This window comes from Cyanistes caeruleus, chromosome Z, assembly GCF_971803275.1.
Source record: "Cyanistes caeruleus chromosome Z, bCyaCae1.hap1.1, whole genome shotgun sequence".
NCBI lineage: Eukaryota > Metazoa > Chordata > Aves > Passeriformes > Paridae > Cyanistes > Cyanistes caeruleus.
This window is the reverse complement of record NC_141732.1, coordinates 62,148,847-62,174,464: the sequence shown is the minus strand read 5'-3', so window position 1 is coordinate 62,174,464 and position 25,618 is coordinate 62,148,847. Positions and strand designations below refer to the sequence as shown.

At 36.9% G+C, this 25,618-nt stretch overlaps 2 protein-coding genes across 6 annotated transcripts in view; both read right to left on the bottom strand.

The window, feature by feature from the left end:
- The window catches only part of ELOVL7 (ELOVL fatty acid elongase 7), a 54,601-nt gene extending 47,661 nt beyond the window's left edge, over positions 1 to 6,940 (bottom strand). Inside the window, exon 1 of the mRNA XM_086867120.1 lies at positions 6,804 to 6,940. The gene's annotated coding sequence lies outside the window, so the exon portion shown is untranslated. The remainder of the gene's footprint in view (positions 1 to 6,803) is intronic.
- ERCC8 (ERCC excision repair 8, CSA ubiquitin ligase complex subunit) overlaps positions 6,620 to 25,618 on the bottom strand; it is a 30,715-nt gene continuing 11,716 nt past the window's right edge. For 4 of the 5 annotated variants that reach the window (XM_086867111.1, XM_086867112.1, XM_086867113.1 and 1 more), the window contains 8 exons: positions 24,783 to 24,864; positions 24,069 to 24,137; positions 21,347 to 21,413; positions 19,966 to 20,069; positions 18,807 to 18,931; positions 16,474 to 16,671; positions 8,660 to 8,746; positions 6,620 to 6,973 (listed from right to left, as the gene is read on the bottom strand). In XM_086867111.1, coding sequence (XP_086723237.1) covers positions 6,905 to 6,973; positions 8,660 to 8,746; positions 16,474 to 16,671; positions 18,807 to 18,931; positions 19,966 to 20,069; positions 21,347 to 21,413; positions 24,069 to 24,137; positions 24,783 to 24,864 — 801 coding nt within the window. In that variant the 3' untranslated portion in view covers positions 6,620 to 6,904. Of the gene's footprint in view, positions 6,974 to 8,659; positions 8,747 to 10,701; positions 10,752 to 16,473; positions 16,672 to 18,806; positions 18,932 to 19,965; positions 20,070 to 21,346; positions 21,414 to 24,068; positions 24,138 to 24,782; positions 24,865 to 25,618 lie in introns of all 5 variants that reach the window. The other variant, XR_015280138.1, reaches the window with a different exon arrangement.

Genomic DNA, 25,618 nt, shown 5'->3' with positions numbered 1-25,618 from the left:
TGAACACGTATTTTGAGATAACTTTTCTAAAAATATGATTCAAAATTTTCTTAGAAGGTTTTAATAATTCTGTTGGCAGCTAAGACCTTAGTTAATGAAAAGTAGTCTATTCAATAAATGCATTGCAATTAGACACAAAAGAAAGGGACAATGCTCAGTATTTTCCAAATGTGAGGACAACAGCAAAAAAATCTTCTAATAAGCCCCTCTTCTCTGCCTCCCACGTTAATCCTTTTTGTATTAAACACAGGCATATACGTATCATTTTTGTTGCTGAATACATTACCTGGTTCTTGTTTAAACATGTTACTTTAGATTACAAACATATGGCTGTAAAAATAACTGGTTGGACAGATTTAAACTGCTGATTATAATCTCCATTTTGGCATGAGGAAATTTATTACAAAATCTGTTTAGGACTGCAGATGTATCTCTGCCTCACAGCTGTAGGAAAAGGGTGGATTTGCAATCTTCCCAGTGTACAGATCTCAGTGACTGTTGGAAAGACACCTCAGCACAAAACTAAAATGTGTCACTGAAAATACACTGTTTTTTTCTAACTTAATTTGAAGGCCAATGGTGATAAAATGAAAATTAGGAACAATGTTGTATGCCTATACAATTACATTATTCTTTCATATTTAAATAAAATGCTTCCTTAATAGCCCCAAATATTTTTTTTTCCACTCTTTTGGGCTCAATGTAATTTGGCAGGACTGGGCATGGTTAAGGGTTGCCAGCATGTTGGATGACATTGGTTAGTTGTCATCTGGGCAGAGCCTGTGGGCTGGTGGGTAAGGCTGACTACACACACAAACATGATTAGAAGGGATGAAGATGTGGGGAGTAGTTATGCACCTGCCTGAATTCCTGGCCACTCAGTCATCCCTTTTTATCCTCCATTCCCATTATTTTTATAAAATAGACTAAAGGAATACAAAAATGGAGGAGGATGGAAGAAGGCATGTCTATTTCATAATTCAGCCTAGCCACACAAAAGGACTTTATTGATATGATTTCTATGCTTTTGTTTAGTTGGGTATTATAACCACTAACTGCTGACCACTGAAACTAATATACTGCTTTCAAGAACATCTCTCAGGTGCCAAAACCTCAGCACACATCTTGGTGGCTAAGTATGCAGCCAATACTCAAACTCTTTGTTTAAGGACTACTTTAACTATGCTAAAAAAACCCAACTATTTGCACAGATGTTGTTGTTAACTGAGATGCCCATGATGTAATTAGGTATTGCAAACTTTATGTGTACTAAGCTAGCAGTAAGCTTACCCATTCACTATGGCAGGTGCTAGGCCAGGTGCACTAACAAGTTTACAATTCTCAACTACATGAACCAGACCCTTGCCTCCATGTAAAAAAGAGGTAGGAATAAAATGAAGAACTATCCTCCAGTGGTGCCAAAGCAGTGGTATTTCAATTACTTTTATATCTTGTGTGTGTAGATATATGTCTATGTATACATTCAAGGTAGGATAAGAACTGTAATACAAGAATTTAAAATAAGGGAAGAGAAACATAACAACCAATCCTATTGATGTTGGCAAATATGAGATTTTTTTCATGTTTACTATGATGGGGTTTCTGGTGGTTTGACATTGATTGATATTTGGGGAAAGAAGCAAGAAACACTCACAGAAGTGATTTCTCTGGGAGAAGCTGCTGTGAACTTCCTCTGTGTCTGAGACAGGCCAATGACTGGCCAATTCTGAGAACTAGCTGTCCACTTCTCTGAATATCGCCTTTTAAAAACCACAGGCTTGGGAACTTTTTCTTATTTTATTTCTGGCCTCAGAAGGGAATAGAGCTCGGGTGAAGCCGGCCATGCTCCCCTGTGGCCTGTGTGGCCTTCCAGGAGGGGCTGGGCCAGACCCCAGCAGTTCCCGGGGCAGGGATGGAGACTGTGGGGTCTGGCCTCAGGCTGGGCTGGGCTCTTCTGCAGTGCTGGCTTCACCCAGGATGCCCTCTGGGTTCCGTTCTGGCAGAGTGGCCAAAGCCCCTTCCCAGGGGAGCCCACCAAGCCCTTCCCAAGGATCCCGCTGAGCTCCTTCCAGCAGCACTGCTGGATCAGGCCAGCCCCTGGCTTGGCTGGAATTCTGCCACTGCTGAGTTTTACCAGAAATTGCTGGGCAGTGGGGAGGGGAAGCCATCAGCTCATGGCGTGCTGCCTCTGAGTGCTGGCCTGGCTGCTGAGATCCCAGTGCAGCCACTGAAAAAATCATCCAGCAAAAAAGCTCTGGCCGCTGCCCTGGCAGAGATCACATAGCCATCCACAGACCTGGGCAAGATTTAACCCTTTCAATACACACATGAGACCTGCATGCTTTGATCCTCCCTCCAGGGAGAGAAAAGAGTGATTGACGAAGAAAGACAACATGAAAACACCAAGGTCAGTAAAAGAAAAAGTCAAGCCTTATGGAAGAGGAAGATGGAAGAGGGATGAGGAGATGCCAAATGGGGCTGAAATATTATTTTGGTAGGGCCATGGAGATGGACAATAATACACTGAAATATCTCCTTTAATTCATGAGAGAGTAACGGGGGATGAAGTGTTCAAGCTGTAGATCTGAGCAGAGGCATCCACTGATAAAGCCATGCAGATGTTGGAGTAGCTGTGATCCCATGAGATGCTTGAACAGAGGGAGAGAGAGAAGTAAGAGTGGATGAAGACCCTTTTCCCCCAGGAAGAGAAGAAGAAAACCTCTGTTCCCAGAGATGATCAAAGAGAGAGATGAAGAGAGCCTTTGCCTTTGAACAACTCATCCTTAAAATAATACCCCCTGAGTTCATGGACCATGGACACACCTCTAGGAGGGCTATGAAAATGGGAAGAAATGTCTCAATGGCAGAACTTTTGCCCAGGTGGCTGCTATTCATAGAAATTAAAAGCTGTGAGAAAACTGTTTCTTGTGGAGAAGTCTCCATGGCATGACAAGAGAAAATTCCTCTCCCCACAAGAACTGATGAAAGAATATTGTATAGTTGATTCTGCTTTACCATCCCAGGTTTTGCCTCTATGTAGTCAGTTTGGAAAGGAAAAAGTTGGGCAGGGGGAGGAAAGGTTTCTGAAGGTTTTATTCTGATGTTTCTTAATCTTGTAGTCCTGTTAATAAACTTTCTTTATTCCTTATAAGTTTTAAGCCCATTTTGCCCTTTTCCTCATCCATATCTCACAGTGAGAAACAAGTAAGTGCCTTGGTGATTTTAGCCAGTGCTAAAACCCACCAGAAGGTTCTTAAATTTTGGGTCCCAAGTTGACTGAGGAAATAATTCTTGATTAAAAAAATCTCAAGATGTCTTGTGAGAAGTCTAGCCTGACTACAAATCCAAACAATGCAAAAAAAGTTGGCAAACAAATCCTTGAGTTTTAAGATTTGTCAGTCTCTATGCAAGAGCTAGTACACCAGGCACAGAAAAAAGGGTAAAGGGAGGTAAGGATATGGTAGTATTAATCCCACTGCCTGGGAGATAGCTATATAGAAATTCTCATGTGCTAATGCTTTCTTCCAGATCTGTGTACAGAAAGAAAAAAAGAACAAAGTTTTTCTTGGCTGTATTAATATCAGATACTTTCTGAGCATCATAAACTAGGCATAAGTAATCAGTTCTATCCTACGGCATCCACAGAACTCAACTTCCACTTAAGCTGAAGGAAACTTGTCTTAAGCTTTTTGTATTTCGTCAGTTGGACTAGCTCAGTCTGACTCCACCTGCATTGTTTCCTAAGGCTAGAAGGGAAAGAAAACTCTTTGATCTCTTGTAAGAACAAACACATTCTTCTCCATCTTTTAATACTTACTGTATCAAGCTCAAATAAAAATCTCTGCCTTGGCAGACAAAGAAAGTCTTCTAAGCAATATTCAATTCCCAGAACAGCCTGAAAAGATTAAATTCTCTAGAATCTAAGATTAGATTCTCTATGTTCTCTGATACAGTAGGACTACTAAATCCCAGTACCACTAGTGAGACAAAAATACAGTTCATTGCAGCCTAAGCTCTCTCCTTAAATTCTTAACTTTTACTGTTCTTAACAGCAAGAATCCAGCTAGGAGCTAGTTGACTGTCAAGTAAATAATTTTATTTCGATATAAACCAAACACCCATTTTGACATCTTACTGCACTTTTACGTGTGGATTTTTCTGACTGATGGGTTAGGATGGGAAGATTGATTAAGTGTATACCACTCTACTTGCTCCATTTCAGGTTCTGAAAGAGTTTTGATACCATAAAAATATATGCCGTAAGTACATAAGCAGAAAGGCATAAACAAAGGAGAAAACTCAGATTTAATTATAACATTTAACTTACACACAAGAAAGAGATTACAGTCGCAACTGAGTGTTGGCTTAGTACCTAGTTCTTGGCAGTGAGAAATATACAGTATACCTTCACTGCACTTTAAAACTTTCCATTTCAAAGACACCAACACTTAGTAATTAAGTACAGCTGCCATAAGAACGTGGAAGGTATATTTTTTTTTCCCTAGAGAAAGCTTAAATAAAAAAATTAACACAACTACAAAAAGAAGTAGTGAAGTAAATAATAGCGAAAAATGCCATTCTTCAAAGTAGAATTTTCACAGAAATTGGTGTTTGAGTGCTGGCTAGTATCTCTGGCCAAGAGATTTTTAAACCTTGCAAACTAAACACCACACATCAGTAACTACCATTATGTGGAAGGCTTTGCAGGTGCTGGGTTGTAGAACTTGTCTGGATTCTTGCCCACATGAGAGACAGGTGTTTCTTATTTCCCTCATCAAAAACAACTCTCCTTCCAGCAGAGGAAAACAGTCAAGAGGGAGAATAATACCACCAACAACTGATATCAGAAGAGGACTTGGAAATACTCCTATGAAGAAGATATTAGCTGCCACAAAGTGCAAGAAGCCCCCAAGGCAAGCAATTTCTATTTTCTACTGTTTGAGGCATTAAACCCAAAGGCAACTGGGTAAGAAGATACTTGGACAAATAATTCACAGCCTAACTTTTCTTGAGCTGAATCCCACATTGCATTCATTCATGGTGCAACTTAGGCAAAAACTGATGTGTAAAAGGTTATTAAGCAATAGTGTATCAAATCCCTCTCCTGATATGATCTGAGAAATGCTCCTTAGGAGCAGCACCCAGACTGAGCCTCTCTTGACTTACCAGTAAAAATACTGTCTGCTCCCAGGAACCTGTGATGTCTAATGAGCTCCTGTGATTTAATGAACAGCCTTGGACACGTTTGTTTCCTGAATAAGAACCCAAGTGGGATACTATGTTTTCTCCTTACACTTTCGAAGACAGTTTCCAGCCCGAAGTGTGGCCAGGATGGAACACAGTTGTGATCAAAGCCCTCTCTCTTGCAGCCCTACAAACAGTGATCCAAAGTGAGACCCTCTGAGTGCTGCTGGAGCAGTGGCTGTGACCTGAAAAGCCCCTCTGAGTGGGGCGTCTCGGAGCCAGGGAAGTCACAAGATTGCTGTACTTGGAGGATCCCAGAGCAGTGATACCCCCCACTCCTTGAGGCTCCACTCTTCACAAAGGCATCTGAAGTGGGTATTTCACTACCTTTGAGGGGAATTTTTCACCTTGTACAGGCTTTTTGTGTCTGAGCACCAAGTGTGCATATTCTGTACCAAGTGCACAAGAAATGCTGCTCTCCTAGATTCTCTAAGTACTCTAGATTTGTAAGTTATGTCTGTAAGTAAGACACTGTTGAGATATAGTAAATCCTATATGAGTCCTTTGCTGAATCATTTAACTTCAGTTGTAAGTTACTTGGTATAGTTTTTGGTTTATTTTGGATTGGATTGATTGACTCTGGATTTTTGTTTGCTTTTCTTCAGTGTGCCCTTAAGAGTGAACCTTTACAATGAAACTTGTCACACTGTCATTTTTACGCTGGACCTGTTTTTACTGATATCTTTGCTGGTGATGCTTTAAGAAATCTGAAAATATTCTTTAGTGACAGAGACTACATAATGTCTGAAGCACAAACTAGTCACTGAGATAAGACAATAGCCCCACAAAACTCCTCCCCCCTTTCAAAACAGAACAGGCATTAGGACCATAAAATGTTTTAGATAAAAACAGTTTAGAAGGACTACATTCAATAGTTTTAACTTGGAATGTGATCTACTCTCTGCTTTGTAACTGTACCTCAGCCCTGTTTCTGTCCGGGAATCCTTCATGTTTGCTAAGGATGTGTGATTCATACATAGAAGATTGATCTTAAAAACCTGCTAACAGAAGCAACAAAAACTCTGAAGTAGTTTCTATTTGTAGCTTTCTGGGACAGATTCAGATTTTAGATGATAGAGTCACCATATAAATACTTAGATCCCAGAGGATCCCAGCTATACCTTTTTCTGAAGCGAATATTGCATTGGTGGAAAAACATGCAAAGCTGAAAATGCAAAAAGAACAGGCACAAAAATCTGTTGACTCCCACTGTATATAAGCACTTGAAAATGGATACAATCTGCTTCACCAACACATTGATGAAAGAAAGCTGGAAGTATTTTTGAGCCAGCCCTCTTTCATGGAAAACTGTCTTTATCATGTGTCTTGGAAATGAATATCTCCTCATGTACTAATGATTACAGAAACAATGTCATTTTGACTGGTCCCAAGGGCTTTTATTTTTTCTTTATCAGCTGAATGAAGTATACCAACGTGTAAGTACAAAAGTCAGAAAGTATGAAAAAAGTAATCCTTTGGATTTAACTTTACAGTGATAAAGAAACACAGAGAACAGTGGAAACTTATTTTTGAAAGACCTTGCTCTAACAGAGCTGTACCTAAAATCCTGTTGTGATAAATCCAACGAAGTCCAATTCTGTAGATAAAGTCTGTGAATGCAGTGCCCGAATGTCAATTTATATCAGCTCATAATTTAAATTTAGCCTTCATCATCACTGCTGCTCCATGCGTCTTCATATGCTGGATTTAAATGTTGTTGAGGCAGAGACTAGAGAAAATAAAAATTCTCAGTGTTTTGCTTAATTAAAAATGTTATAATCAAAGGCAAAGCTAAATGCACTTTTTAAATGACTGCATGCAGACAAACTATCTCTCATGACTACTGGATTATTTTTAACTACTTTTTTAGACATTTTGCTGATTAGAGACACGAAAAATTATGAAAAGAAATAGTACTGTATTGTAATTACAGTTTTAGCAGAAAATATCTGAAGGACTGACTGGAAGTATTATAAAATGTTTGGTACAAAATGTAACTAATGTTATAATTGTGTTTACTGCATGCCACCATTTTTATTTAGGTCATAATATTCTCAGCCCATCATAACTTAACACTACAGTTTCAGGAAGCAGTCTATCCACATCCAAAAAATATTTCTCACCTCTGCCCCACTAAGGTCCAACTAAAGGTTTTGTGTAGCTATGCAATGCACTGAATCACAGTAATTTAGGGTAAATTTTTTTTCTTGTTTACATCTATTCTGGGTTCAGATTCTAGTCATACAAGCACTCAAATGCCTATTCTAACACTTGAGAGGGAGCAGGAATTAGTGGCCTGTGAACAGCAGAACAGCTTACAGAGGCAAGGCTCATCTACAGCATTTGCAAACAGCAGCTGTAGCTTAATAGCTTTCAAAAGAATGGTATATATTACATACCCCCACTGTGTCAAATTTAAAGCAGCAGTCCTAAACAGAGCTAAGTAAATAATCTTGTTGCTGTTTATTTTTGTTTTTCTGACTAATAAAAATTCAACTTATTCACATCAAAATTTTCACAGCAAAAATGTTAATTTCAGGTCAACACATTTTGGGTTTAGGGTATCAAACCTTTGGAACTATGTTTTTCTTCTCTGCTTAAGTGTAGGATAGTTTTGAAATACAAAAACTTAAAAAAGGCAAATGTTACAACAATTTTATGCTTCTTACAATTTTCCCATCTAAATTGGAACAATGCCAGAATTCTAAAAAGTGGAATTTTCATATGCTGTGGGCCAAAACATTAATGCACCCTCGTTTTTCAACAGTAGTACAGCTCGCCAGCCTCTCATTCTGTTAACAGTTTCAGTTCCTTAAAATACAGGCTTTTTCCCACTCAGGCTGCTCATTCAAATATTTCTTCCCCAAGAGAAAGTACTCTACTGGAAAACAGTCTTACATGTGATCTTCCCTGCATTTCCCCTGCAATGTCTTGCCTTGGACACAAAGATGAACTTATTTAGAAACTCCTTTATTATATTTTCACATAAAAAATATTTGTGTATGAAGGGTGGTGTCCCTAATCTTACTGCTGAATATACAGTATATTCCTAAATAATTGAAAATACAATCTAGCACCTCTACAATTCCAAAACAGGATAAACTGAAGAAAGTAGTTTAGAAATTAAAGAAGCAGGATTTGAAAAACCCATTATCAAATGACATGAACTATTCTTAACCAAGTAGGAAGCTAGCAGCCTGCAAACAATTTGATTAGGCTACAAGAGAAAAAGTCTTCTCAAACCCCTACAAGAATCCAAAGATTGCACAGAAATAATGGGCAATTCTCCTTTTAATGATGAACTGTTAAAAAAGTTGATGATGAATCACACACTTAATATTGAATTTCCACACAACCTGCCCAAGTATAACAACCATAAAAAAAAAAATACAGTTCAAACTCAAAAATTCACTACCTTTTCAGAAATATCATCAGGAACTGGCTCTCGTGGAGCAGGTATCCAAGCAAGGATATTGCAGTCTTTGCTACCACTATAAAGTTCCTGTAAAAAAACAAGCAAAACTTACTTTCACACAAATTTATTGAATAGTGACATAGATACCATACTGGGCAGGAAAAGAGATAGAGAATATTACTTAAAAATAAAGGCAAATAACAAATTTCTAATTTATATTATAATCTGGATAATTTGTATTTTAAATAATATGCCAAAACAAAAAAAAAAATAGGTTTTAATATTTTTTCCCAGATGGCTCATCAAAATAGCAAAACCCACATTGAAATGAATTTTATGGCTTAAATCCATTTTTCTTCTTCCCTCTCTCTTGTCCCCTGAAAAGACACCTATTTTAACAGTTAGGAACCTTAAGAGATTGTATATGGAGAAATAAAGAAAAAAAAAAAACAAACCAAAAACCCCACAAAACAAAAAAAGGCAAGTATTTTATTATAATTAAAAAACAGGAATGAACTCAGAAGAATCAACAATCTAGTAATACACATCAGAAACAAGTGTATGTATGGAACAAAGAACTATTAAGTAAATGTAGTTTCAGTATGCCTAGGGAAGGAAACTAACAAATAGAGTACAGTATGAGGCTTGTACCCTGTTGGGAAGGCACAGAGCAGAAAGACCAATTTATTACTTTTAATATCCATAACTCTCTTCAATATGATAATGACTATGGACTAAGATCCCATTGCAAAAGGAACCCCACAACTCATGGTAACAGTCTTTACTCCACATAGCTGTAAGTCAAATATATCTTAATTTTCTTAATTCTGTACTACAGGAAATACAGACTTCTCTGTCACTTTAAGATGAGGAAATTTTGCTGGTGAGAAATATTAACACCATCTTTGCAGTAAATTTTGTACCTATAACACATGCATTTTCTGAAGTGCTATTTAAATGAACAGGTATGAAGATATTCTCATATATCTTCAATATTGAATTACATTCCTGCCTATTATATGTGACGTCTGACAACACTTGAGTATTGTCATATATTTAAACTGCCTGAGTGACACATATAAAGCTATTTTTTGAGGTATTCAGGCTGACTATGAAAGCCTTGCTTCCAGTATGCTGGCTTTTACACTTTAACTAGCAACTCTCTGCATATGTGCACACTATGAGTACGTTGATTCCATGTAAGGTCAATACATTAACATAGGTCTGTCTTTGCAGGAAGTTTCCTATATAATTTATATATAGTTTAAACTACAAGAATTATGTTGACATTTGGTGCAGAAACACAATGCTCAGTTCCTATAAACATTTATGTGGGTAATCTTATTCAAACAAGCTATCCTACTTTTCAAAAACTGGAAATGAAGTTGTTCATGCGTATAAAACATTCAAGATTAGAGTTTACAATTTTAAGAGGGATAACCATCCTACCTTGCTTAAAAGATATATTACACCAGAGTATAAGTCAAATTCCACTTTATTCTGTCAGCAGTACTCTACTTGGGCCTCCTGTCTTTGATAGAATATAGAATATCACTAAGAACTTTAAAAGATCTTTACATGCCGAAGTATCTCCTTCCAGCATTATGAGAAATGTCACAGTGACATCAGCATACTTCCATTTAATCCTTCTTACCACTTGTCTCACTTTCTGATCCTGGTATGGCAAGATCTTCAGTTAATACCCACTGGATTAAGCAATACTTACAATTAATTATTACTACCTAAACTGGTGACTCACACCGTAAGTCAGTCAAAAGAAGAGTTAGTGGCCTCTACATAGAATTATGGTACAATACAAGACAGACACATATATTGCACTACAAACATGCTCTATGCATATTTATAGTACAATATATGGAAAGACTGCAAATAAAACCTGATATAACTTTCAGTTAGCTTTATGTAATAGCCTGCTACTGGATTTGCCAAATACCTTTGCAGATATCACTAGCATTTCTTGAACAGTACCAGCAGCTATAATTTAAATCAAAATTGCTTCCTGTTCCATACCTACTACCTACCTATTTTATGACATGTTATTCATGCATGATGATTTGCACGATTTCTTTTTCTGAAAGGGAAACGTAGGTCTTGTTTGTTTACTTAAATCATTCTAAGCAGGTAGCATGGCATACTGGTGTGTTAGATCCAGCTGTAAACATCATCTAAGATATTGCACAATGAAGATTTTCTCTTCCACACCACCCTTGAAATTACTGACCTCCTATTAAATTAATGCTTATTAAAGGGCACTTTAGATTCTGCAGTTCTTATTACTCAAGAGGTCTAACATCTTATTAACTTTACAGAGATATTTACGTAAGAACAGTGTAGTCGAACAACAACATAGTGGATTTTATGGCTGTGTTCCTAGGATCAGAAAAGGCATACATACACACATTAACTAGAGCTCACACCATTCTCTGGAGAGAGCTCAAACATAAAAGGTATTCCACACAAACATGCTAATTAATTTAGATAAGAACAGATAGAGACTAGTATAATTGAATTTCAAATAACTAGCTGCTTGGTTATCAGTGATCACATTTGATTATATGGTTCCAAGCAAACAGAAGACACTTGACACCTCAAATACATAATTGGTGCAAAGTTTAAGATTCTTCTTAGAGCCTATTCTAGTTACGAGGTGAAACAAAGATAGCAATTAAAATATAGTTAAGGAACAGAAAGAACATGAGAACATCAATATCAATAAGAAATTCTGAATTCTGAAAAGATAGTGAGAAAAATCTAAGGACCAAATTAGAGGATGGGTAGGACACAAACCAGGGTTAAAGACAGCAGAAAAAGTTTAGAAGGCTGTTAATATGAAGTAGACTCTTAACAGTGACAGAGAATACTAGATAGAAATGGCCCGAACTACAAAAAATATGTAGACCTTGTTTCTCATGAACACAGTTCATGAGAAAAGCCCAGTTATGTGCTAACAAGTACCAAAAAAGTTACAAAGCCATCTGCTACACATTTCACCACTGTATACATAGCTTACATCAGAGAGCCTTAGAAGAACCATCAAGAAAAGCTTCAGGCTTGCTTAAGTTAATTATGATTTGATATTTGGTATTTAAAAATTCCAAAACTGAAAGTGAGCTAATATGCCATTCAGAAAGAAAAAAAAAAAAAAGCAGAATAATATAGACAAGAATGAACTGTATTTTTCTAATCCTAAACATGGCAATGGAAAAGATTATTAAATGATTCAGTTACTGTAGAGCTAAAAGATAGGTATATAAATACCACTCAACAAAGTTTGTAATAGAGCAGGTTTTGTTAAGCAAAATTGATTTTACTTACAACTTGTAATGAAATTACAAATGTACAGCTGTGAATAACTTTGCAGTAATAACTTTGCAAAATAGAAGAGGTGACTATAAATTTTACGAACAACATTACATTCTCAGGAGAGGAATTTTACTGACAAAATCATAATTGCTATTAGAATTACATGAAGTCTGATGAATGCATTTAATGGTCTCAAGATAGGATAAGATACTTGGAAGTACATGTATGAATCCAGTGAAAATAACAGTACCACTACCTGTGGTGTTGACATTCTGATTTAGGTGTGTTGATTTGGGAAGGCCTGGCTTTTCAGTAGCAGGGGAGGGCCACAGGGATAGCTTCTGTGAGAAGCTGCTAGAAGCTTTAACCATGCCCAACAGAGCCAATCTCGGATGGCTCTGAACATGGACATGCTGCTAGCCCATTTATAAAGGTTGGTAACCTATCTGTGATGACACATTTAAGAAAAAATCAAAATACCACACACACAGGCTTTTTCCCAGAGTCGTGAGGTACCATGGATGTCACCATCTTGCTGTGGCCCACAACTCATCCTTGCCTGCCTGGCCATCCCTAGCCAGCCATGCTGTGGGCAAAGAGGGCAGGGGCAGCAGTAGCTTCCCCTTCCTGGCATCCCACATGAGGAGAGGTGTTAAACAGCACCACAGCAGCCACCACTGCCTGTGCGATGGCAGTGGGGCCACATGGCCGGCAGTGAAAACACGGCAAACGACTCCCCAGTGTGGAACCCAGACAAGATCAACTTCCTGGCACTGCAACATCCTGCAGGAATCTTTGAGTTAGTGGAACTTGTTGGCAGTGGTACCTATGAGCAACAGTCCTCTCATCAGAGAAGAGGAGAAAGTGATGACATATGAGGGAAAGCAACACGGCAGCACCAAGGTCAGTGGAAAAAGACAGGGAGAAGGTGCTGCAAGTGTCTGAGCCAAGACTCCTCTGCTGTCCATGGTGAGGAGCATGGTGAAACAGCCTGTCCCCCTGTAAGGCACCAAGTCCATAGGGGATGCAGGGATCCACTTGCAGCCTGTGGGAAAAGTGCTCATGCTGGAGTGGGTGGATTCTGGAGAGAGGACCCTTGCTTCTGAAGTAGAGCAGCCTGTCCTTAGAGGACTGCACCCTGTGGATGAGTAACCCACACCATACCAGTCTTTGGGAAGACTGTTTGCCCATGGAAGGGACCCCACGACATGGCAGAAGAAAGACTCCTCTCCCTGAGTGAACAGATCTTGGGTGATGAACTGACCAAGAGCCCCATGCCCTGTCTCCCTGCTCTGTCAGTGGGAAGGAGAGAGGGGCTGTGGGGAAAAAAGATGTTTTCAAGTCTTATTTTACTTACCATTATCCTCCTCTGACTTTAATAATAGATTTACTTTATACCTTTAAATTTGAACCTGTTTTTCCCTTAGAATGTTTTTCTCCCAATCCTTATCTCAACTCATGAACCTTCCATTAAATCTTTTTTTCCCTCTCCTCTGTAGCAAGAGCCCAACTGTAGCAGGAGAGGATAAGCAAATTACTTCCGTGGGTGCCTGGTGTTTGGCCAGTGTCAAAGCATGACATATAGCAGTATTATTTCTCAAACTATTTAATACAACTGAAAGCAAAGCCTTTACAAAAACAGAAAATCAAGTCATACTTCTCATGTATAGAACTGAACTCTGGAAAAGGGTGCTTCTGAAAAGGAACAGGATTCACATCAGATAAGCATATGAAGTTGTTGACATCACAAACTTTTGGATACAGGGACTGATGTAGTTCTTGTGTGCATATGCACACACAAGTGATCCTTTACCATGGATCTTAAACACCAAGGTAAAGACACCACATGTAAAACAAGTAAAGCATGTTTCACAGAAAGATCTAATTAGCTTCACCACTTCAGTTTATCAAAAAGGACACCAAAGATAACTTTATATAAACACACAAGAAGTTTTGTTGGGAAACTATCCTTGAAAAGACAAAAAGCTTTTCAAGATCATTTTGGAAAAGATGTGCTTTAGCCACAACATGAATATTGCAGTTGATATAATTCACTAACTACTCATGCCAGAACTGCCTTCCAGGTCTAGCAAGGTGTGGTGGTTTTAGCCCTAGCTAGAATCACAAGGAACTTACTCATCTCTTGCTGTGAGATAAGGATTAGGAGAAGGGCAAAACAGGCTTAAAACTTAAAAGGAATAAAGGAAGTTTATTAACAGAACTACAAGAATAAGAAACCAGAATAAAACCTAAAAAAACACCCCCTTTTCTTCCCCCCCCCGCCCTTTTTCCTTTTGCAACTGACAACATAGAGACAAAATCTGGGATGTTAAAGCAGTAGCAGCTATAAAACAGTCTTTTCATCAGTCTCTATGGGAGAGGAATTTTTTCTTGTCACTCCATGCAGACTTCTCCACAAGAAAACAGTTTTCTTGTGGCTTTTCATCTCCATACCTGGCAGCCACCCAGAAAAAACTGCCATCATGTTTCCCTCCCATTTTCACACCACTCAGAGGTGTGTTCATGGTCCATGAACTCAAGGGGTATTATTTTAAGGATGAGTTATTCAAAGGCAAAGATTCTCTTCACCTGTTTCTGTGATCATCTCTGGGAACAGAGGTTTTCTTCTTCTCTCCCTTGGGGCAAAGGGTCTTCATCAACTCTTACTTCTCTCACTCTCTCTCTCTCTCGTTCAAGCATCTCATGGGATCACAGCTACTCCACCATCTGCATAGCTTCATCAAGGATACCTTTGCTCAGATTTACAGTTCATTCCCCCCAGTACTCTTCCATAAATTTTTGAGTTTTTCAGAACATTACTGTCCATCTCCATGGCTCTACTAAAGGAAAATTTCAGCTTATTAAAGTTCATTCTCCTTCCATCTGAGGCTCGACTCCTCTCCTACTGATCTTGATGTTTTATGTTGTCTCTTTACACGTTGATCACTCTCACTTCCCTCTCTATGGAGAGGGGATTAAGTCTGTAGGTTTCAGCTGGGTAGTGAAAGGGATAAAATCCAGCCCAAGCCGTGGCAGGTAGTCATGGTGTGGGAATTTCAGCTCAGCAGCCACTGGAAGGCAGCGGACAGAAGGTTTTCTGCTGCTTTTTGGCCTGGAGCCATCTTTGCGGGCCATGGGAGGGGGGTGTTGGCAAGTATCAGCAGCCGTGGCCCAGCCCAGCCTAGGGAAGCCCCTCTGTCTCCATCCCTGACCTGGGAGCTGCTGGAGTCCGGCCCACACCCCCACAGGCTGCATAGACCCAACCACACCAGAGCTCTGATACCTTTCAAGGCTGGAAACGAAGAGACAAACAGTTCCTGGGTTTGGGTTTAAAAGGTGATATTCACAAAGGTGATCTTACTTTTCAGTGGTCCAAAATGCTGTCAATTCTTAAAACTGGCTAGCTATTGGCCGGATCTCCAGCAGAGAAGAAACTCCCAGCAGCCTCTCTCAAGGGAGTCACTTCCATGGATATTTCCCACTTTTTTCTTAAATGCCAAACTACCACACAAAGCTTATTAGCTTGGGGTCTACTGCGTGTCCATAATACGTCCATAATTTTCAGTGATGTCTGTCTCAGTGATTCAGTCAAAGCTACTGGACTCAAAGCAGAAGCTACAAGAGTCACTTCTATGATGCACTGTATGAGAGGTCATGAAAAGATATCTACATGCCCCTTCTGCCTTAAATATTTCTACCTGACACTCAGAAATAACAGGCAAGGAAGGAGAACTGGAACATGAAGTACAATCCTTAACACATGAGGGCAACTATATAATGGTCTGAAAACACATACTATCATTCATTCTGCTCTTGGCACAATACATGCCATATGCACAATGTGTTCTATACTATCTCACAACAAATTAACCTTTGTTATCTTTAAGTCTTTTATTACAAGAGAAAAATACACCAGCGGGAGATAGCAAAAGAAATAAGAAAAAAAATCTGTCAGTACCATGAGTCCCTGTAATGCTATGGTATTTCTCAGTTGAAATGTTCTCTGATTAATTTAAGAATCTGGTGATGTTGTCAACATTTTATCCAGTGTAACTACAGGCATTTGAGCAAGATCACCGTAGCAAAGGACTTGAGAGCCTTCTCAGTACTCACAGCAGTACTACTACACTTCACATTCTTTCTTAATGTGATTAGTCTCAGATATCTCTCAGAAAGACAACTCCTCTTCAGTTTTGCAGAAAAAAGCCTTCACACATATGCTTTACTAATGACTACACAAGCCAAATTACTAAAGGTATATTGAGAAGTTACACATGAGAGACAAAACATGCAGTGGAAGGAACTTAATCCAGAAAATGTCATGCCAAAAACTTGACTTAACCTTTCCTGGATGTCATGTAAACCACAGTACTCCCTCTTACCTTTGATTAAGCATACCCCTGGAAAGTGAATGCTTTTATAGTGCAAATAGTATGTCAATCTGCACAAATATTCCTGTTTCTCTGGAATACTGTTTGTATTTTACTTACCTGAAAATGAGGTTGAAATACACAGCAGTTGACAGTACTATAATGCCCTCTAAGCATAGTTATCAGTTCTCCTGTGAAAACTGTATAAACAGCAATGGTACTTCCATACGGAACAAAGGCAAACTCTGGATTACAGCCACAAGAGATGGCAAATTTGAGTCCTTTCCTACTTTCATTACAGACTTTCCCATAGTTCACCTGCAAAATGAAAGATCACATGGATTGCATAGTCAGCTATTAAAGCCACTGGAAAGTATATGAAAAGGTCAATTTTACTTCATGTTTAATACTCAGTAAAATTAATTTTGGGTAAATATATATATATCTCAATATTTCAAACTACATTCGCCTATCAAGAGAATTATTTTTATGCTAAGTAAAATTTACTATTCTTAACATCGATTTTATAGATATTAAAGAAAAGGAAAGAAAGAAATCCCTAAAAATTAGCAATTCCACACTAAGAATAGGCTTTGCACAGGTTGTTGCATGCCAAATCTGCATCAAGCACGTAAATCCTTACTGAAATTAGACGTTGTTCAGGAATTACCACATGTGGTTTAGGAATGGTATTTTCCAATTCAGTAATCCAGCTAAAACCACTTGCTCTCCTGCCTCTGATTCAAAGCACAAAAGGCAGAGATCATAGGTTGAGAAGAACAATTAAGTACTGGAAATAGCAATAAAAAACCAAACAGTAACAGCAACAATATTAATAACAAAAGGTATGACACAAGGAAAATTTACAAGTTCAACAAAATAATACTGGACTGTTTTCTCCCAGGGTAGCTTTGATAGGAAAAATTTCTAAGACATTACTGGTGAGGTGTAAGGGAAGCCTTCAAATTAAAATAGTTTAAAAGTACCTAAACTGGTGTCTCAAGCTACAGTTTCATTGAGTTTCATGTTCTTGACAATTTTTACACAGATAAAAATCTCACAAAAGAGTTAAAGTTTCCAAACATGTTTGGAAATATTCTAGTCAGTTATATTAGTCTAATGAAGTCCTATCAAACATCAAAAGTGTATTAATGAGGGGATAGAGAAATATATTCAGGAAAACAGTATAGTTTTCCTCTAAACAAATTTAACTAAAACAAATCATTAAAATTTTGACTATTTTTTTCATGAAGAAAATGTGTTGTGTTGAAATATTTACCTGATAAATTTCACAATTTTCTTAGCTTGAAATTATTTTAAGCAATACCTCTGGGCAGTGTGTGAAAATACACAACTTTGGACAATATAACTCTGGACTTGAAAAAGCAAAACAAAGTCAAGCTATCCCATACTAGATTGGAAAACTGTAAAACAGCCTATGAAACAAGTCAATGAACTAACAGGCACAGAAACAAGAAACAAAACAGCAATCTAGCTGGTAATAGGAGAGTACAATAATACAGAATGAACTGTATTATCTACTTCAGTGGTGGTGATTTGAAGACAAAGTTTGTGTATGAGGTGCTGAGAACAAGCTGGCAAATATGGCTATCATGGAGAGTAGTCTTTTTATTTAAATATCTGTAAGGAATTAATTTTGCTCTGTTCTGAAACTATGCAGCAGAATTAAAAGACTTCTGAGGTATAGCAAAATTTCTTTCCTGATAGCAATGACAGACCATAATTACAGCTGACTAAAATTCCACAGACACTGACTTAACTAGCATGTTCTTCTTTCAAAATAAACAAAGAAAACTATTTTCTTTACTGAACAGAAAATGCAAATAAGAAGCTTTGTCACAAATAAAAAAAAAATCCACAAGCCATTGAAAGGACTGGAATAGCAGTAGAAGTTTAACACAGTTCCCACCCCTCAATCCTGCTGCTGTGTTACTACACAAATTTGGAAGGGTGGATGAATAGATATTTTTAACACTGCCATGCAACTCCACACGAGATATTCCAAAGAAACAGAGATGCAAGAAAGCCAGGCAGCCAGTGAAACTCTCAGATATGGCCAACTGCTCTATGCATAGTACCTTGGCAACTAATAGTTTAAACACTCCAAAATTTTCTACCAACAGTCAACACTTATTAAAGTTTTTATTAATATAAGAAATGTTTATAGCTACACTCTCAAATTCATGAACTTAAGAGTTGCTATATTCAATCTTTAAGTAAATCCAGGCTTCTTCATATTTTTTTTTTTTGTAAAAAGTAGAAGAAAAGAAATATGGAAGAAAAAAATTTTCACCGAATCTTCTAGTGATGAAATTGAACAGCTATATCCTTTATAAAAATGAATTTCAAATTCTATTGACAACTGCAGAAATTATAAATCTCTTAAAATTAAGTGAAAGTAAAAATGCTACTGAAGTTCCTTGAAAACTTACTAAGGTGTTTTCTCCAGTGGAGCTGTTCCAGAGACGCATCCGATCATCTGTACCAAGGGTTAGCAGGTGAAGTCCATCATTTGTATAGCATAAACCATTAACTCTCCCATTGTGAGCAGTGTTTGCTGCCAAGAAAAAGAGCTGCCTCAGGTTTCTAGAGAAAAATTACTACTTTATATACATTTTTACTTCCATGTGGAGTACTGCAAGTGCTATTTAAATGGTAACATTCAGTTAAAAATAATTTAGTTTTTTGTTTATAAAAACATCTGGCCAGCTGACAGCCACCAGCAGTGCTCCTCAGGGTGCTGTTCAAGGGCCAGTTCTGTTCAATCTATCACCGAGTTGTTGATGTCTGCAGCCTGTCAGCGGTCATTTGGAAAATGCGCTTAACAACGTACTGTAGCATTTGGTCAGCTCTAAAGCCATCAGGATAAGGTCTCTCTGTATTATACTGCAGTACCTAATTCAGACATACCTTTTATGTAAAAGTGTGAACTGCTTTTTTTAGGTTTTATTAGAAAACAATTTTTACCTGCTATTTGTTTAGTTCATATACGTTTCAATAAATTAAATATCCTAGCATATATGATTGATATTAGATAATAAAAAAACAATCTTGAACCTTTCAGACAAAAATAAAGTCAAAAAGATAGATGTTGTGATTGAATAAGTCAATATGGTATTCAAAGGAATATATAAAATGGAACTAGTTATCTTTGGAGTTACATCAAATTTTTCTTTTCATCAAACAATATTTATCTTTTTTAGACCAAATACAAGCTTTTTATAGAACATTTTCTTCTCAATTTATTGAAATTCAATAAATATTATATTTATAAAAAGGCTAATTCACAGCATAAATTAATTCTTCCACTCACAAAAAAGGTAACAGAATTTTCCTTTTTAGAAGAAAGCCATTAAGAACAAATACACTACTGTTGTCAAGGCAATCCCTCTAAAAAAAGTCCCAAACAACAAAACCTAACTCTGTAACAAAAGTAACTGAACAAAGCTGAATGGCCTCTGTTATGTACTAAGTAACAACTGGATCATCACTATTGTCCTTGCTGCTCTTAGTATTCAAAACTTAGTATTAATGAAATAGAAGAATTATTCGAGTTACATATGAATTACCACCAGTTATACTTTGTATTACCTGCCTCAGAAGATGCTTTGGACTTTTCCCCATTGTGCTGATCAAGTGTACTCAGACATCCAGAAGCTCTCCTCACATCCCATAATTTCACTCTACCATCAGCACTAAGAAAAACAGATTTGCATAAATTAGGGAAATTGATTGCACCACAATTCAGGAACTGTCTTTGGTCAACCCACCTGGCACTTCTCTTGATCCAGCAGCTATTCTGAACCACTCATCATGTGGGCACACTCAAGTCAACAGAATTCCATTAAAAATATTTTAAGACAAACTTCCGACTTTCATTTACATGTATTAATAACTTTAGCTGGTACACTATCAGAACCTAAGAGTGAATCTTCATCCGTAACACAATACACTTGTCTCTTTGATTATAACATAACACCCTTGCACACATACAGAGCCTGGGAATAAACTTGCTGATTCTTCCGTTGATTAAACTATAGCTACAGATTCCAGTATTGACTGTAATGGTGGTCTGAGAATTTGGGCTTTTGTTATCACCGATCTATTGTATGACTGCTACAAAAGTTGTCTACAAGCACATAATTTTTCATCTTCTGTAACAAGACAAACACAACATTGTCATCTGCTGTAACAAATAAAACCCACAAACAAACAAACCCCTAAACAACACACTGTTAAAACATTTTCCAACTTTGATGAGCCTTTCAGAAGCTTGACTTCAAAAACTAAAGGTTTTCAAATCTGGTATCTTCACTAAACTTATAAAACAGCCATTACACTAAACTTATGAAATAGCTGTTCTTCTATGCAAAACTAAAAAACCATGGTATCTAATAAGTGAGAAGAGGAATGCCAATATAATCAAAAGCTAACATAAACAGAAGTTATAGAAAAGCCAAGAGGATTTTTTTACATTAAAAATGTCCATACAGAAAACAAAAAAGGCCCAAGAATATCAACATACAATCCATACTGAATTCATACTGAATTACTGTAGCTTGGAAAGTTACATCAGCTAAGCTACTCAAGTTATTCTCTTTGACATAAATAAATGTGATTACCAGAATGGTAATTTGCGCTAGACATTTTTTACTTTTTTACAACATGGATTAGCAATGCACACACTAATAAACAGTAGGAGGTAATAAACTTAATATTCTACCATTTTCCTATATCAGTAGTTACAACTAGAGTTTCAAAGCTCTGTACAAAGCTGCTATAAAACAAGCATGATTTGTACAGCTCTTTAGGTTTAATTTTTCTAGGGAAAAGCTTTAAAACTGTGAACAGATAAACAAAGAAAATTAACTCCAGAAGTGCATTTGAATTGAAATAAGTCTGCATAAAGAATATATAAAATTTTTACTGACCAATATTCCAGTGCATTTAATAGTTCAGTAACATCCCCTACCTTCCTGTTGCCAAAATATATTCATGACGTGGGGACCAAGACACTGCCAATACTTCTTGCCTGTGACCTAAGAATTAAATGAAAAAGCTTATTATACACACCATTTTACGTAAGTACCTGAAAGTAAAAACAAGTATTTAGTTTGTAGGATTCACCAAGCCAGACTAATAACTGAATTGTAACATAAATTTAAATTTTGTGAAACTATACTATTTTGGGGCAGAAGTTTTTTTCTCTTTCTTCTTCCTTCAGTGGGATTGCTGTGAGCAGAAAATAATACACACAGCATTACCAGTGTATAATTTTTGATAATAAAGATGGCTTTACCTCAGTCACAGCTTTTTGTGCAGCACTGGTATTCTCATACAGAAGGAACTTTCCATTTATTTTTCTTCAAATTCTTTAATAATATTCAATATAAACTATATCTACCTTACATACTTACAACTAAAACTTTACTCATTTTATCCACTAAGAATTTTGCCCTGAATATGCAGTATTTTTTCCTTTAACTATTAAGGTATCAGTGAAGCTAGTGAAGGGTGTTGAGCACAAGTCCTGTGAGGAGTGGTTGAGGGAGCTGGGGATCTGTTTAGTCTGGAGAAAAGGAGATTTGAGGGGACGTCGCTGCTCTCTAAAACCACCTGAAAAAAGCTGAAGCCAGGTGGGGGTCAGTCTCCCAAGTAACATACAACAGGAAAGGAAGTGGCCTCAAGTTGCGCCATGGAGGTTTTGATTGGCTATTAGGCATAATTCCCATACTTTCCAAACAAAATTCTCACAGGAACAGGCTGCCCAGGGCAGTGGTTGTGTCATATACCCGTGGGGATATACATGCAAAAGATGTATAGATGTGGCACTTAGACACATAATTCAGTGGTGGATTTGGCAGTGTGTGGTTAACAGCTGGACTCAATGATCTGAAAGGTCCTCTTATTTTTATATATATGTATGTGTGTGTGTATACAGATATAGTATGTACATACATATATACACATATAACACACACATATAAAAAATGTCTATACATATATGGGGAGGGGGTTTGTTTGTCTGTCATTGGGTTTTTCTATACACACACACATAAAACTTGGAAAGCTATGTTAAATAAATACAGATAATAGGAAGAATAAGATGTCCTAGATGGAAATGTCATAACAGAAACCTATTGTTGAAAAATAAACTAAATCATACAATACACTTCTGCTAACACAGTTTAGAGGTGGTGTGAACCACTTTGTTCCTGCTGCATCTTCCAGTAGGTGCTTTCCCATTACCTGAATTAATCAAAGCACTGTAATGACCAGGATAATGGGAAAAAACTGCAAGATACAGGTTCTACCGGATGCACTTAGAAGGCTCAGAGCAGACAGATTTATTTGGATCCATTAATAAAACTACAGCCATGCATATAATTCCACTTTAGGTGCTAGAGTTAACCTATGTGAAAATATTCATACACATGGTCAAGACACTACTGATTGCTTCAGTTCTCCAAAGAATTGCTAGCATATGCTAAATAATTAACATATTCTCCTCCCACTTATTCCTCCAATACTGCACATCAGGTAACAGGGTATTACAGGCTATGTACAAAGACACAACAGAGCTTGTGCCTGGAAAGCATTAACTCTTCTGTCAAAGTTAAGAAGTGCTGAAGAAACCAAGCAGGATATTTAGAAAACTGTTTTTGTCACTGCCGTCTCTGGATCTTTTGGTTCTAGAAACCAAGAGAACCAGGAACAACCAAGAAGATGAGATGCCTGTTGCAGCCAATTCAGTTCACAGAAGTTTAATGGTTTAAGCTCTGTATTACGAAAAATAACCTGGGCTCCTTTTAGTCTTAGCTGGCCAGTAAAGAAATGAAACTGCATTTGCACATTACTCTGACTTAATGTTTCTCTACAGTTTGAAGCATGAAGATTTGCCTCATCATTGCCTTCTCTTGAGCATGTGTATACATACTGACACTCCAAAAAGTATACATTAGAAAAGTGCCACCAAAGGCAAATTCTCAGTGAAAGCCAAAAGTAAAGGATTATAGAACAATAAAACTTTACAGTTAGCTGAATTAGGAAAATATAAAGGATTTGATAACATCCTTTTATAGAAAACTTGTTCTACAGTGTCGCACTATACTAGGAATGGTGAAGCAGTACGACATGACTCTCTTGAACAATGCAGCTAAGACAGTGATGTTGTACTGCTTCACCATTCCTAATATAGTGCAACACTACAGAAGTCAGAAATTTCTAAACAAATCCACTCAAACACCTCCATGGGATATTTTGTTAAAAACAGTGAAATTTTTGTTTTGGTAGGGGTTTCCTTTCTTGGGGGATGGTGAGGAGTTTCTGTTGTTTTACTTGGTTTTGTTTTTTTTAAGACCAAGTAAAACACCACTTGTTGATCACTCCATAACCCTCCAAACCAATGACTACATTTAACCACGTAATAAACAGTAATCAGTATTGATTAGACCATAAAAATGCCCAAACATCTATAGTAACAGCTCATTAATTAGTGCTTGTATTCTACAATTCATTAGCTCTAGAAAAATACCCAGAAGAACCTTTTGCCACTGTGTAACTTTCACTACTAGCTACAAATAAATTAGTCATGTTACTGACAAAGAATACATTGTATACAGTGTTTCTTTACAGGACTTGTTTTTACTCAAAGTAGTTATTGTTTAACATTTATGTTTCAGACTAAAAAGTACCCTGCAGAATGTGAGAACTGGATCCAGACTTCAAGTCACAGAGCTGTACTTTGGGGCTTTTGGTACCAACTGCAACAAGAGAAACAAAGACAGCTAAAAAAACACCAGTATTTGAGAGAACAACAACAACAAATTCTTAGCAATGACAAGAAAATAGAAGAAAAATGATAGCTGCAAAACTGCTCATTCAGTCAGAGCAATGCTTCTATTTATAGCTTTACATTTTTAGTTCAAACAAAATCACCACTTAACAAAATTTAGAAACTGGAGGTAAACAGGACCATAATTGGGAAACTTAAAAATACCTCCTCAAATATTTTTTTGCTAAATAGTTAAATTGTGTACATGTAAGCAATACACAGATCTATTTACAAAATTTACTATATTTGGATCTAATAATCTTTAAATGGTACCTCACATAATGAAAGAACCTAATTATAGCAAAGAATTTTATCAGTAAGGAGAACTGACTGATGCATTATTTCAGAAGAACAAATATGATAGTCTTATTGACATCATCCAACTAATGGAGAGTATTAGACAGTACTGGTTAGTAATGCATAGTATTTTATTGTAAACTTAGATCTTATGAAGACTTGATTTATGTAAAAGAAGGAGTAGGGGGAAAAAGCCCAACTGAAATATTACTTGCTTATTATTATAAACCTTATCTATCTATATCGACATGTCTCTTTTTTAAAAACAGATACACACCTGCTATTAAACAATGCTTTGTAGCAACTGGAGACATATGATGACTATAGACTGTTCCCTCAAAGTGAAATATATCTGCAGGCTGATAATAAAAACATTAAATTAATTAAAATGCAAGTATATTAGCAGAACGTAAATTCTTACCATTATTTTTCAAGTAACAGCTACAGGTAAGACTAATATAAATATTACTATGTACATAGTAATGATAACTCCCCTGGTTAGAAGCCAGATTACACAAACATCAGATGGTAAGCCTGTTTCCAACAGCAGGACAACACCAGAGCTCAAAGATGACCCAAAAGAAAGACCAAGAAAAACTGACAAATGAGAAGCATGAATGGAAATGATTACAGTTATCAAAAATTATTAAAGCTAGTAAGTAAACAAAAGGGTTATAAAATGGAAATAGAGTCAACAGGAACAAGGCGTTTAAGGCTAAGTTTAGCTCCTTTTCATTCATGAATACCACATACTATTTTCCTAAATTCCTAAAAAAATAAACCACTTCCATATAAAACTATTACCTGGCTCACGAGTGTTTAAAAATAATGGAACATACTTACTTTAATAAATTTTAATATTTAATTTAATAAGTATAATTTATTCCAGGTAAACTACTTTTCTTGTCTCATTCTAAAATACATATAAAAATATATATATAAAAAAATCTCTTAAAATTGAGTTGTCTGTTCTTTCATAAACACCATTTAGTGGCAGAGCAGGTCACTCAATAACCTTTACGTGTACACTGTGTCTTTCAAGAGATGCTAGCAGAACTACCTAACTATCTGGAAACTTAACTGTTTATTAGAAGATTTAGCAACTGCAAACAT